At 50.5% G+C, this 14,976-nt stretch overlaps 1 protein-coding gene across 1 annotated transcript in view; it reads right to left on the bottom strand.

The window, feature by feature from the left end:
* The window catches only part of Upf1 (Upf1 RNA helicase), a 50,559-nt gene that overhangs the window by 8,079 nt on the left and 27,504 nt on the right, over nucleotides 1-14,976 (bottom strand). Inside the window, exon 8 of the mRNA XM_077652825.1 lies at nucleotides 233-376. Within this exon, the coding sequence (XP_077508951.1) occupies nucleotides 233-376 (144 nt within the window). The remainder of the gene's footprint in view (nucleotides 1-232; nucleotides 377-14,976) is intronic.

Here is a 14,976-nt window from a genome sequence, read left to right as displayed (position 1 = left end):
GATGCAAGGAACATCTTCACTACGCTAAACTCAGAACTAAGGTGTCTGCTCCATACATGTGTTTCTCCTTGCTACAAACAAACAAAAGCAGCACTTTCAGGCAACATTTCGAACCCAGTGCTGACACCTTTCTTTACTCCTTAGGCATCTGAAGCAAGGAGAGCTACCTGCCAGTGTAACGATGCACGGTAAAGCAATTTGCCACCACATGGTAAAGTGACTGCTGTAGTACCTGCTTGGCCCCTAGGACGACAGGCACCATGCACTCAGGCTCAGTGGCCTGCATGCTCTCGTCAATGAGTATGGAGTGGAACTTGAAGCGGGCCAGCCGGGGATCTCCCGCCCCGACACAGGTGCAACAGATGACGTCTGCAGCCTGCAAGGCAGAAAAAGTGTTGCCATGAGCGTCATGCACGAATACAAGAATGTTCCGTACTTAATTGATTGTAAGTCGACCTATTTTCTTTTCAAATTTGAGCATTAAGTGGGGGAGGGTCGACTTACAATTGAAACCAAAGCATGGCTTCGTAAATAAAGGCAAGACAAACTAGATATCACAGATGCTACAGTGCGGTTGCCACCCAGTAGCATTTGGTGGTTCCGCGCGCTTGTTCGGAAGGATTTTTCATTATTTTTTTTTTTACTTTTCGCTGCGCACTCTATGCTTATGGGAGTGTCGATATTTGATGGAAGGGCCACTGTTCCAATCAAGGCGGCACCGCCACTCGGAACGGCAGTGCTTCCGGAGAAAGTCGGTAGACGGTGGAACAGCCGACGCCGCTCACACAGTTTCTTTTTGGCTCTGTTTGATGCATTTGATTTGACTGTCAGCTAGGGTTTACTCATTTTTAATGTAGTGCTTTGTCGTCATTTGTGCTCCGGGGCCAGGAAGCGTTTGGCACTCGTTCACGGCTACATTCGAGATGCCTTTATGCTGAAGAAACGAACAACTGCACGTCGGACCGCAAGTTTGACGTTTCGGAACAAGTAATGCCGGTGAGGAAACACGAGATTTCGCTCAACGAAGATGTTAAAGTGATATGCTGTGGGGGCCATAGCAGCGATGACGACGGCAGCACTAGTAAAGACAAATAATCCAGCGACTATGCATTTTCGTTTCGGAATGCGGCTTGTTCTGACATGTGATATGGGGAGTAGACTTTAATTCGGGTCGACATACAATTGTGCAAATACGGTATGCTGCACATACACCATTTCGATTCCAAGCAACTTTTAAAACCTCGCTGACTAAGTAATCCAAAATAATATAACAGTGCAGCCACATGCAACATTGGCTCAAAGAAGGTTGATCACAAGGCCAGTCAGGGCACATGTACCAACGTAACAGCTTTCGCTGTAATACAGTAGAGTCTCGATGATATCATCCCAGCTGATATGAATTCGTAAAATGCCCTGGCTAATGTGCACTGTGTGTAATGGGTATAAATTCAGATGCTACGAACAACCCACCGCCCCACTGCAGATGATACGAATGTACAAGCCACAACCACACCCTCGAGCACAAAGTACCGTATATACTCGTGTAAGGGGCACACTTTTTTTCTATGATTTTGACGGGGTGAGGCTCTTACACGAGTCAGGCCTATATCTAACCGCAGAAACGACGAACTGTTGCTATGACTGTTCTAAATAACAATGTAAACCCTGCTAAATGACCACACACTTTTTTCAAGGAAATTCCTAGTCGCTTTGCTCTCTGGCAGCTACTTGAAGAGCTTGTCTCATGGGTGCCTTCCCAGAGATAGTATTCGGTGCCGTCCATTTGGTTCAGTATTCCAGTCCCCTTGAAGCTTTTAGCAATGGTGTCGCATGGCACTGAACGCCATGCACTTAAAATCCACAAACAAACTTGCTGCAGCGAGGCTCTCTTCAACTTTCCAGTAGGAGTCCTTTCGTGAACGTCCGCTGCCATCCACTCAGAGTAACAACGCCGAAATTCAGCTTTAAATGACTGATTGACAGATACATCCAGTGGCTGCAGGGTGCTTGTCATTCCTCCAAGAATGACAGCTAAATTCATTAAGAGTTTCGGTAAGTCGGGCTTTGAGACGGTCTGTGAGATGGTCTCAAAAACTGTCGAGGACAAGCAAAGCCCTCCGTTGCAACAGGCAACCCGGTCGGTTCGCCCACACCATTTTTACCCAGTTCAAAATGAGTTCATCGTATATCCAACCTTTTTCGTGGACATGATAATTCCATCTGGATCCAAGCTTTTCTTTTGGCACCGTCTTCCTCTTGAAAACCACATATGGTGGCAGCTTTCTGCCATCAGCAGTGATGTGCAACATGGCCATGTACAGCAGCCGTTCTGCACCGGTTGTACACACACAGATGCTTTTTGCACCTTTAAAATCAACTGTGCTATTTTCTGGTGAATCGAACCAGACAGGCATCTGATCCGCGCTCCCTATCTGAGATGGGTCATAGCCGTGCTCCCTTTGAAGACTTAACGAAACGGTGAAACTTCAACAGTTCGTCCTCGTACTCATTGGGCAGCTTTTGGCACAATGTCATTCTGCACCGAATGGAGAGCTCGCGCATTCTGGTTCATAAAGCGTCGAAGCCGTCCCCTACATGCTTTAAAATTTGCAAGTAGAATACCCGTGTGAAAAAAGCTTTCACGCGGACCATCTCCGTCGATACTGCATAGCCATTTTTTGTTAGTCGCTGTGATGTAATCCAAAAGTTCCTTTTCAAGCTCCGGAAACTTGCACTCTTTCCGCAGAATGCTTTCCAGCTTGAAATTGCATAAAACAGACAGCTACAAAGATACACAATGATACCTTCAGTAGTTTTTATTTTATCATTGCTTATGTTGCTCACATGTTGCTTGCTCGTGGAAAGCCTAGCGTGACAGCAAAATGGGTTATGGGTCTTTATATGTTTTTAATAGTTACTAAGAAGTACAGTCGAGCCCGCTTTTAACGAACATGAGCGTCACACGGTGTCCGTTCATTTTATCCCGAAGTTCGTATTAAGTGGACCACAGCTTTAAATACAGTTGCTTGTCAAAGCACAAAATGTTTTCTTTGCGCAGATCCGATGAGGGAGGTTTCCAGTTTATTTATAGCAGAAGCGTGCTCTTCGCCGAGGGCCTTGGCATAGACTCTCTATGCCCTTGTCCTAGGTTCTCTATGTAGCCCATTGCTAGAGGCATGCTTATGGGTGCTGGCTCCGAAGTTTCATCCTCATCTGATTCCTCTGAGTCACTCTCGTCCCGCACTTCAGAAACGATGCCCTCATCCTTGCAAGGTTCCGCGGTGTCGGCGTCGTCATCGACAGAAATAAGATCATTACAACCAATATCATGACCCCCCATGTCGGAGTCGACGACGCGCTGCCACAAATCACTGCCGGGCTGGTCATCTTCCGAGGCATCACGCTCGGCATCAAACACTGTGTCGAGGAAGCCCGCCTTGAGGAAGCAGTTCCACATGCCAGTGGCCGTCACCTCCGCCCAGGCCGCTTTCATCGTCTCTACTGCTGAATACAATGGAAATGGGCACGGTGTCCCCATCCGCCATCCCAAATTACAACCAGAGCCCGAGATTTGAATGAAGCCAACGAAACTTCCGCACCGCAACAAGAGTGACATAAGTGCGCGATGGGGTAGACGTACAACGTGCACAGGCGGCAATGAAGCCAATCAAGCTAAATATACAGACGCACAGCGCCAGCGGAGAAACCACTGAGGGGCGTCCGTGGGTGTCAGTGCAGCCACCTCTTGGCTCCCACGAAAGACCTGCTTCGCGGAGCATGGCCTCCGCGATCGGCACCGGCGCGGTTAGGGTGGCTAGAACCTTTTCAGGTGTGAAAAACGCAGTGCGTTTCCCTTGCCGGAAGTGGCACCGCTGCTCACCGATGCCGCCAGGAGCGCTGACGCTAGAGGCGCCGTCGCACGGTCGCTGATCATGCATGCTGGAAAGCGTGCGGACCGCGTTTAATTGCGTGATTTGCGCGCTGTGCTTTGCTTTTGGGATGCCGCTGATGGTGAAAAATGGCTCCGCGATGGTGGTTTGTCCACACGATGCAGTTATGAGCTCCGAGTTCTGCAAAATTATTCACCAAGCAGAACCGCTTTCTTGCGCAGCAGACGACAAGCAGTTGCTGGAATCATCTCGCTTTGTTTCTTCAGCAGGGCATTTGCGAAGGTTTGATTTAAAGGGAACTGGAGAGCTTATCAGGTCCGATTTGTGTGCTGGCGTGAAAGGCTGCTGCGCATACATCCACACGTTTTTCAAGAACGCGCTCGAATGGCGCGCTTGACTGTTCGTTTGTAACATGAAAAAAAAGTGCCAAAATTTTTCTCCTCCCCCCTCCCTTCTTTTCCCGCGCCGCTAGAGCGATTCGCTCGCGCTGCTTGTAGCCTTTCAGTTTTAGGAAATTCTTTTGCTTCCAGATGGGCTTCCTCAATAATGTGTGGTATTTTTGTTTTGCGTCAGCAGCCGCCGTGGTGGCTGAGCTGTTATTATTATCCTTAGCTGCTGACGCAAAAGACGCGGTTTCGATCTAAGCCGCGGCGGTCGAACTTCGATGGAGGCAAAATTTTAGAGGTCCCCTGTACTGTGCGATGTCAGTACACGTTAAAGAACCCCAGGTGGTCGAAATTTCCGGAGCCCTTCACTACGGCGTCCCCCATATGGCCTGAGTCCCTTTGGGACGTTAAAATGTATGAAGTGGAAAGTGAGTGTCTTGCGTCAGCACCTTCTCTTGCCTCCTGCGATGGGGTTCGCTAAGATACACACGTCGAGTAGCAACGGATAACAACAGAGCAGCTAGATCTGTTTTTCATGAGCTTTGATTTGAAGCCCAAATGCTCTAAACAAAGCATGGAGATTTGCGCTGCTACTGTGTTGAAAATTTTAACATATTCGGATAGCGTTGCATGCTTTTCTTCTGCTCCTTAGACCATTATATGTCAAGACTACATTGTGTCGCATACGCGTCTGTACTGTGAGAAATTTAGTGGGTTTTTACGTGCCGAAGCCGAAAATAAACAGTAAAAATGTAGTGGGGGGCTCCGGACTAATTTTCCACCGCGTGGAGTTTTTTACATGCGTTGCAATCTCAGCAAACGAGAATTCCCTTTTCAAAGAAACGCTCCCAAGAAGTGCAGCTCATGAAGCATAGAAGTGTGACAAGGGCACTTCCCCAGCAAAACAGCACAGTAAGAAAAAGACGCGTTTCTGGAAGAACGCTTATTTTCAGTTGTTCATCCACGTAGTACACAACAGCATGATAAGGCCGCTAAAGAACGCATGGTTTCACGGTTTTTCCGTCCTTTTCGTCTTCCTTTTGATTTACTCCTTTAAAAAAAAGTGAACCCGTGTTATACGCAGTAAAATTTGGCTTGTGGGCACAAAACACCAGCGCTGGGTCTTTTTTTTTCTTTTGCTGTTGGTGGCATTCTCAAAGCTCGCGGCAGAAATGACGCATCTAGCGGTCCATGCACCTTAACTTCATCTGCTTCAGTAAGCAAAAATCAGCGCAAGCGATGCTTTCTTGTTGCGAGCAATGCTCCGGTGGCTCACTCCGGGCTGCTCGCTCTGACGGCGCCGCTGTTTTCAGCGCCCCCGCGCGGCATCGGTGCGTTTTGGGGGGCAGCTTCCGGCGGCCGCTTTACACACCTCAAAAAGTTCTAGCCACCCTAGCGCGGTTGATTGCGGAGGCCACGCGCGGATTTGCAAGAGAGTGAGGAGAGAGGGGAGCGGAGTTGCAAGGAAGGGCGGGAGGGTGATCTTGGAAGGCGCGTCGGCGGGGAAAGGGTAGCTGGCTTGAGAGTGGCACGAAACGGGGTGGGCAGTTCGCCTGCGATGAGACTCTGGAAAACATACCGCGCGCCAGGCGAACAAAGGGGTCGGAGGCAGGTTATCTCGCATCGCGCCACAGGGTCTACGCCGTCCGTTCGTTGTAACCGGTCAGCAGGTCTTAATGACGTTCGTTATACGTGTGATTTTGTGCCACTGAAACAATGTATAATTTGACGCTCGCCCACGTCTCGTTCGTTAAAAGCGAAAGTTCATCTTAAGGGGGAATGAGGGTCTTGAGAACTTTTTTTTTATTTCACAACATATCTTCCTGAAAATTGCCATGCAGATATATCTTTGAATGCTAATCCCAAATATATATTCAGATTTTATATATCTCGTCTAGAAATGAAGATATGGCAAAATAATTTATGCCACATAGGTCTTTTCTTACGGGCCATTATGGTGATTTCTTAATTAAAAAAACTAGTTTTAAAGTAATGCTGTAATTTTTAAGGACCCATTGCACATCCTAAAGCTAAAGAAATTTTTAAAAAGTCATCACATAGGTCATGAATGAATAACAAAGTAGGAAAAAAAACGTGGGAGTAATTAGCTTACATCTGACCTAATTGCTAGTCTATTGTGTTTAATGAAAATTGGAAAGCTTTAGGATGTAGCTGAGGTGTTGCTGAAAAAAATGATACCTACTTCAATAAAATCAGTCGATGCAAACATTATGAGAAGTTCCGTAAGGCAAAGGCATTTGACCGAAAAAGCAAAGCTGAGAAAATTGCATTCAAAGTTTTGCTTACTCTGCCATTTTTGTTTACTGGTCATATGGAAAAATTTAATGCTTTAGCATGCAGCCCAGTCATCGCTGAACCCAATACCACCAAATTTACAGAAATCTGTTCATGTAAAGATTGTGAAAACCTCTATATTGCATTGGCACTTGACAAAAAAAAAAAAAAGCTCAGAAAATCACTTGCTATTTTCTTTGAATCTGCCACACATTCACAAAAGTCCTGGGCAGTGGTCCTGGGTGCTGTCAGGCTTGTGCTTCTTGGCCATCCTCTTCTTCACCTTTTCAGCATTGGTGTGACGCTTATCAGACCTGCACAGCCTCTGTATCTTTTTCAAGGCTCCTACCAATGAGGCAGCTCCCAGGCCAGTAACCAAGCTGTGCTGCAACAGCTCTGCTGGTTGCTGCCATTCCTTGGTTGAAGCGAGAAACTGCTTGTTGCGAGGTTAAAAACAGGACAGTGAGGAGTGTCTAATGCGAATGTTCAAGCTTCAGCTTGGAGCGCACAACGTCTTGGCGCTCTGCCAAGTTCGCCGAGCGCCCCCCCTCCCCTCCCCACTGCAGGAGCTCTCCTCAAAATGCCGCCAGGTGTCCCCGGGCGGCGCCTTGAGGACAAAGAAGAAGTGAGTCGCGCGTGCTCTTTGCAGCTGGACACTGCTTGATTTCTTGCGGCCTGTGCCTAGCCTCTTGATTCTGCAGCCCATTTGTGACATTTTGTGGTGGAGGTGCGGGGTAAATCGCTCTGGAATATGTCGCACACCCCTCCAAACACCGAGGACCCCAGACCTCTCCCTGTCGACACGCCAGTGCACCGGGTCAGCAGCAGAAATCTTGGACTGCCCCCTGAGCATGGGCTATTGGAAACAACCTCGCTGCCTGGCCGACTGCCTCCTGTGCTCAGGCCATTCGACTCTCCCTCGGCGCCTACTCCTCAACCGGTCATACAAGGCACCGCGTACTACACCCTCCAGAACCCACGGCTGCCAAAGTCCTTTCACGGGACTCAACTGGAGGACGTGGAAGACTGGCTCCTCCAGTTTGAACGTGTCACTGCGTTTAACCAATGGGATGACGCCGCCAAGCTGAGGAGCGTTTTCTTCAGCCTGGAGGACGGTGGTCGTACATGGTACGAAAACCGTGAGGACACTCTTTCATCATGGCCTGAGTTCCGACGTCAACTGCTCGCCGCGTATGCCAGCGCTGATCGTCGGGAGCGAGCTGAACGAGCCTTGCAGTCCCATATGCAAATGCACAACGAAACTGTTACCATGTACGACGAAGACATGACGCGGCTCTTCCAACGGGCTGACCCAGCTATGTCAGAAGCCAAAAAGCTGCGCCACCTAATGCGTGGTGTTAAAGAACAGCTTTTCGCCGGCCTCGTGCACAGCCCCCCCAGCACTGTTGCCAAATTTCTAGCGGAGGCAGTCACAATGGAGCAGGTCCTCCAGCAGCGTTCCACCGCGTACGACCGGCCAGTCCTTGCTGCTTCTGTTACGGAGTCCCTCCCGGTTTTCAACCGCAATACCGACTGTCTCCGCGACATGATCCGCGCTGTTGTCCGTGAGGAGCTAGAGAAGATTTGTGGTATGTCGCAGCCAGCGGCCAGCTCCCTTATGAGCGTTATCCACGAAGAGGTGCAGCAAGCTATCAGGCCTCCGTTACTACACTCCGAACCACAGCCTACCCAGACAGACTACTGCCGCCCGACATATGCTGAAGCTCTGCGACGCCCCACCCCAAATCCACCGGCATTTCCACCGCCCAACCAGACAGACTACTGCCGCCCGACCTACGTTGACGCGCTGCGACGTCCTGCCCCGAATCCAGCGGCAGTTTTTCCTAACCATCACGACTTCTGCTACACTCCGTGCAGCCAGGGCAGCAGCGCATCCCGAGTTATCGAGAATCCCTGCGCAGAGCGGACGTCTGGCGTGGCCCTGACCGCCGGCGTTTGTGCTTCCACTGTGGAGAGCCCGGTCACCTGTTCCGCCGGTGCCCATATCGAGAGCTTGGCCTGCAGGGTTTTCCCTCCGATGTGCCAAGGCCACGGTTTGGCCAACGGCCCCGTGAGATTGAAGAGTACCTTACCCAGCAACCTCAGTGGTCCATGGCGCGCCGTCAGTCCCGATCACCGTCACCTCGCCGTCCATCGTTTTCACCGAATGTGCAGAACTCCTCGCGAGCGACGGCGGACCGCTCGCCCAGCCCTCGCCGGGAAAACTGAGGACAGCGACCTCCGGGGGCGTGGTCGCTGGATATCGACGCTGTAAAGACCCCCTGATGATGCAGACGACGCAGATATCCGATGATAGAGCTTTGACGACGTCGACGACAGCAGCTGAACTAAAGGACCGCTTCTCTCTCGACATACCCGTGCTTCTCGACGGTCACAGCATTAGTGCGTTATTGGACACAGGAGCGGAGTTTTCAATCATCAGTGGCAAATTGGCTGCGCTTCTAAAGAAAGTTACAACCCCTTGCTCTGGCGTGCAGATCCGGACGGCGGGGGGCCATATCATTACTCTGCTTGGACAGTGCACGGCTAGGGTCCAGATCAGCGACTCGACATTCGTAGTTAGCTGCCTGGTACTCCGCGGCTGTTCTCGTGACCTGATTTTGGGCGTAGATTTTCTCTGTGAGAATGGTGCTGTTATTGACCTGAGCCACAGGACCGTTACGTTTTCGACAGCGGAAGCCGACGACACCTCCGACGTTCGGCAACGCAGCTCCGCCCTTCGTATTTCCACTGAAAGTGTCTTGATCCCGCCGCGCTCCAGTGTTTTTGCAAGCGTCGAATGCGATGATGGGCTACGTGATGGACCTGCAGTCGCCGAGGGCAACCTTTCCTTGCTGCTGACACATGGCATTTGCGTGGCCCGAAGTGTTGTCCACCTCCGCAACGGTCGGTCGGAACTCCTGATTACTAATTTTACGAGCGAGCCTCGTCACCTTTTCCGAGCTACTGCCATCGCGTGGGTCGACCAATTGGCCGATGTTACTGAGTGCTTTGCGTCCAAGGCCATGGACCGTCTGGACACGTCCCTGGATCGCATAGATATTAGCTCCGGACTCTCTGCGACTCAGCAGCGTGACCTCCGCGCCCTACTGCTCCAGTACAAAACCTGCTACGCATCCTCCTCGAAAGTGCGGCAAACGACGATCACGAAGCATCGGATCATCACTTCCGATGACGTTCGCCCCATACGACAGCAGCCATACCGCATTTCCCCCAAGGAACGCGACGCTATCCAAACGCAGGTGAAGGAGATGCTTACAGACAGCATTATTCAGCCCTCTAAGAGCCCGTGGTCGTCGCCCGTTGTGCTTGTTAAGAAGAAGGATGGGACACTGCGCTTTTGCGTGGATTACCGTAAGCTGAACGCCATAACGAAAAAGGACGTCTACCCCCTGCCCCGCATCGACGACTCGCTCGACAGACTTCGCCGCGCCAAGTATTTTTCGTCGATCGACCTGAAGACCGGATATTGCCAGATTGAGGTTGATGAACGTGACCGCGAAAAAACGGCCTTCATCACACCCAATTTAAGGTGTTGCCCTTCGGCCTTTGCTCTGCGCCAGCGACGTTTCAGCGCATGATGGATACTGTTCTGGCTGGCCTCAGATGGCAAACCTGTTTAGTTTACCTAGATGACGTGGTGGTGTTTTCAGAAACCTTCGAACAACACCTTGAATGCCTGCGGACCATGTTGGATGCCCTGCGGTTGGCCAACTTGACACTTAAACCCGAGAAATGTCACTTTGGCTACAAAAAGCTCAAGTATCTCGGCCATGTTGTGAGTGCCGATGGCATACGACCCGATCCCGAGAAAACTGCCGCCGTAGCCAAGTTTCCCCGTCCTACTACAAAGGAAACGCTCAAGTGCTTCTTGGGTTTGTGCGCCTACTACTGTCGTTTTATCGCCGACTTCTCCAAGATCGCTGAACCCCTCACCCGTTTAACACGTGACGATACACCGTTCGTCTGGACTGCCGAGCAGCAGGCTGCTTTCACAGAGCTGCGCCAACGGCTGCACACTTGTACGTAATAAAAGCCGCGACGAGATACAACGCGCAAAACACGAAGCCGTTAATGGAGCCAGCAATTCGCGCATCGAGCACGTTTCGAAACGACTGTTCCTGCTACATTTAGAAACGCGTTGCAGTTACATGGCAGATACGTGGCAGTTACAGCTCACATCAGTCGCCGCACTGCAGCGCTGGAAGGCACGGCCAGCTCATGTTTTCCAATCAAAACCGAATCGCCTACAGAGGTCGCTAGCTGCACCTTCACCGCGCATGCGCAGAAACTTTTCCGCAAATGGTCAATTTTTGGCTCACCGAGGTTTCTAAATTGCCATTTTTTTCATACCTTGAGCTGGAATTCAGCTAAAATATTTTGTAGAGGCATGGGACATTAAAGACTTCAAGATCGCAATTTTCAAAAATTGCGATTTTTGACCATTTTTCGCGATTTCAAGACCCGCGTCCCCCCTTAAGTGGGGCCGTTATATGTGGGCTTGACTGTATAGTCTTAAGTCAAGATACTCTTAATTTCTTTTTAAATTTCTCTGCTCTATTTCCAAACGACATAGTATGCACCTTCTCTTTATGTTTAGAATGTACCATGCTCCAGTTATTGTGTAATAAAAAATGGTGAGCCTAAACGGTAAATCTGAGACTGCCTTGACATAATGCACACTTCAGCAATTGCAACAAAAGAAGCAGGATTAAAATCCGTGCTTCCATTGCCATGCTATGCTTTCCACAAGCAAGGTGATAAGCTCAAAACAAACTTTTGAGAAAACAAGCCTGCAAATTCCATACTGGCACACACTGTCTAGAATGCTCCTGCATTATAATATTTGGTGTCCTTGGTAGCACGTGACTTCTTAGCCCTTTGTCCTTTCAGGAGATGGACTCTGTGTGCCTTCTTCACTCACTGGGAATCTTTCTCGACAGCCCACTGAAGAGAGAGGGTACCAGGGCGCAGGCCCAATGTTGTGCACAGGTCTGAATTAACTTTCAGACTGCCCGAGTTGTACCTTGAAATCGCCTCATGCACTGCTGTTCCCATGGCAAACAGTGAGGCATGCTGGTCTTTTGATATTAATGACCATATCACTGAATGGAGACTCTCAGCCTGAGTTTTGCGTTTTGCCTCCTCCTCTGCACCGGGAGAGCAACTGTGAGTCTGAGAGGCGCTGGTACACAGGCAGAAGTGCTTCAGCGACTTTAGCTGAAAGCTTGTACTTGTGAGCTGACGCTGGCTGCCCTTCTGCCTCAGCTGATCGGTGGCTGCACCAGCTAAGGGGAGCCAGGGGGACACAGCTCATGATGGGGCTCACCATCTGTTGATGTAATGTGATAGTATGTTGCCATCACTGCCCTTTGCATTTCCTTGATTTCTGAGTGGTTCCGCAAAGCAAGCCCATAGTAGGTCTCCTCGATTTGGCTGCATTTTCTGCACTAGGTCACAAAAGTGCCGTGTCAGTGTAGTGCCAGTTCTTGCGGCGCGAGTGTAGCCCGACACTAGTGCTGTCGGTGCAGCGGCCAAATCGAGTACAAAAGTGCAGAAACTTTCGTCTGCTGCGGCCATGTACGTGTTGGTGTTTGTCGCGTGTTTTCACATATGCGCGAGATTGTGCTAGCTGCATTGCACGCTGTGTATTTGCTCCAAGTGGCACATCTCGTGGAGCGGCTATGAACTTTGTTAATTCCAAAAGTTGTGAAGAATTTGACACCGTTCATTCCGTTGCGTTGTTTAAAGGGGCGCAGGCCGGTCGACCGTCACTGATTCAATGGGTACTTCGAAGAGGCAACAATTAATTAGACAGGTTATTCAGACTACCGCTCGAGACAATCTTTTACAGTCCATACGCGTGATTCAGGCTGCTTCCGACCTATCGAAAAGTGACTAGGGTTGTCCGCCAAGAGTTGCCTGATCTATATTTGAACTCAATCGCGTTCACTTTCGGTGGACGGTGACGGCGACGTGACTGTCAGAGGCTAAGTGGCAGGCGAAGGTGTGGGCTGACGGCGACCTCAAGCCCAGTCGCTGTCGTAAGCAGAGGTACTGACGTCGCAGCGAGCCACAAACGTTGCGATCGCCCACGTATTGTAAAACATCTCACAATCTGCCTCTTATGGAAGCGCTCCATCGTGCTGCGTCTATAATAATAATTGCAAACAAAATAGAAATGGTGTAAGCAACGTGCGAGGCTGGACAGAAAGATGCGAACCCATACGCAGTACGTACTTCCGTACGTGCGCCATGCCAGCCAGTCGCTTACGCGCGTACACAGACACGCGCACACGCGCGCGCATACACACACGTATACGCGCACTGTCATTTCAGCTGCTTGGTGAGGGCCCGGCGCAGATGCCGCGTCTTTCACGGGTACGCGGCCGTCTCAAACATGGTCTCAACGCCGTTCACAAAACAAGCGGCCACGGACCCGTCTGCTACGGAGCGCGCCAAGCACCTTGCACTACTTGCACTAGCAGAGAACTCGCCGGGAGGCTAGTGCAGCAGTGCAGAAGAACTCGTGCAGCACGAGGCCAAATCGAGTGCCGAAGTGCAGGTGGTACTAGCTGCACTGTCAAATCGAGTGCGAGAGTGCCGCACTTCCTGAACTGGTGCAGAAAGTGCAGCCAAATCGAGGAGACCTAGTAGTTCGTCAGTTTTTTGATGAGCTGCTGTGTCAGGCCCCCCTTCCACCTAGTGGCTCTCCTTTCTTTGCCTTGGCTACCAAAGAGCGAAGTGCAGCCCCCATTCATTTTATCACATGATTTATGCCGTCTTCTTTAGATAGATGCACAAAACCATAAACTTCATCATATAGAGTGCGAAACATGCGTCTGTCCCCATCACAAACTATGTTCGTGTAACATAAATCATTTCTGTACAAGGAGCGCCAGAACAGCTGTAGTGCAGCCTCAACCTCTATTCTTCCAAAATTCAGGTCAGTGCTTTTCTGGCACTGGTGATGCTGCTTCCATTCAGCATAGTTGGGGTCACTTTCTGCTAGCTGTCGGCTGCACCCAAGATGGAGAGAACTATGCAGTCCAACATAAGCCCTGTATAAAACTCAATTATACAGCCTACACCAGTATGGGAACCGTGGCCGCGTGTCGACCATGTACCATCATACACTACTGTGATGTTCTTTGAAAATGTAGTCTCTATATCAGTGTACACCTTTTTCACTGCCACTACATCATCTGTGAAGATGTTGTGTGCATTTGCCGCTGCGGCAGGCTTGAAAGTCTTTTTGAGGTGCTCTTCGTATGTTTTGTGGTGTAGCCCACGATGCGAGACATTCATGGCGGCCCAGAAGTCATTAAGAGCAGTTGGTCCTCTCCCAATGCTCTTTATCGCTTGCATAGGTCTGATGTTGACCTGAAAGGCTCTAGAGCCACTCTTCCTTTGTGAGGACTACTCAGACTGGAGGGTACCACAGGCAATGCATGAAAGTACTATCTTCACAGCTAGCCCCAGTTCAGTCTCGGGGTTCACTGCTAGGCCGGGCTGCTGACAAGTTGGGTAAAGCATGGAACCAATCAACGAGTTCAAAGCTGCAACTTAAAAAAGCATAAACTCCTCATCTGGAGATGCAGGAATTGCATTTTCCTGTGAGCCAGTCAGCCCGAATTTGTGCTCCATTGCTGAAACCGTGCGAAGCGATTCGCGAACACTCGACGCTTGCACTTCTGCAGTTTCCATGGACACAAATCGTGTTTTCAGGTGAGCTTGAATAGTGCGACATTCACTGGGCGAACAGTCAACACTACGATGATCGGCAAGGATGGCCGCCGGCGCATCCGTGGCAGCGAGCGTGCACCCGCATTGCAGCTCCGTCGAAGCGCCGGAACTTGTCGATGGCATGGTACTGCCTTCACTGGCGGTTGTTGGCTGCGGAGACATCTGAGCGTTGAACGACTCACCGTGGAAGCGTGTCTCCGATGCTCTGCAGTCGGGCGGCGATGGCCGTTGCAAGCCCACTCCGTGATCTGTGCTGGACGAACTTGCGACTGGACGCTTGTAAACGGCAAGACTCACTGGCACGTCGATCGTCACCTGTGAAGTAGCGCTGCGCCCGCGCTTCGGCAGCGAAAGGTCGTGGTTCATCTCACTATCGCTGGCTGGCGCTCGACTCGGCGCAAAATCCCACAGCGCGTTGGGCGAGAGATCACAGAGCACGTTGGGCGCGTACTCCACAGATTCTGAACGGACGCTCGGCTCGGCCGAACCACCTGCTGACAATCATCGGTTCTTCCTTGCTGTGACGGGCTTGCGTTCACGCTTCCCGTAGGCATGCTTCGTCCGGTACTTCTTTTCGAAGGTGCGACGATCCATTGCATGTGGTCGAAGTCCTCAAGACACAAGAGAAGGAAAGGCTT

Source organism: Amblyomma americanum, chromosome 2, assembly GCF_052857255.1.
Source record: "Amblyomma americanum isolate KBUSLIRL-KWMA chromosome 2, ASM5285725v1, whole genome shotgun sequence".
Taxonomy (NCBI): domain Eukaryota; kingdom Metazoa; phylum Arthropoda; class Arachnida; order Ixodida; family Ixodidae; genus Amblyomma; species Amblyomma americanum.
The sequence above is the reverse complement of the archived record's forward strand: the minus strand, read 5'-3'. Positions and strand labels throughout refer to the sequence as shown.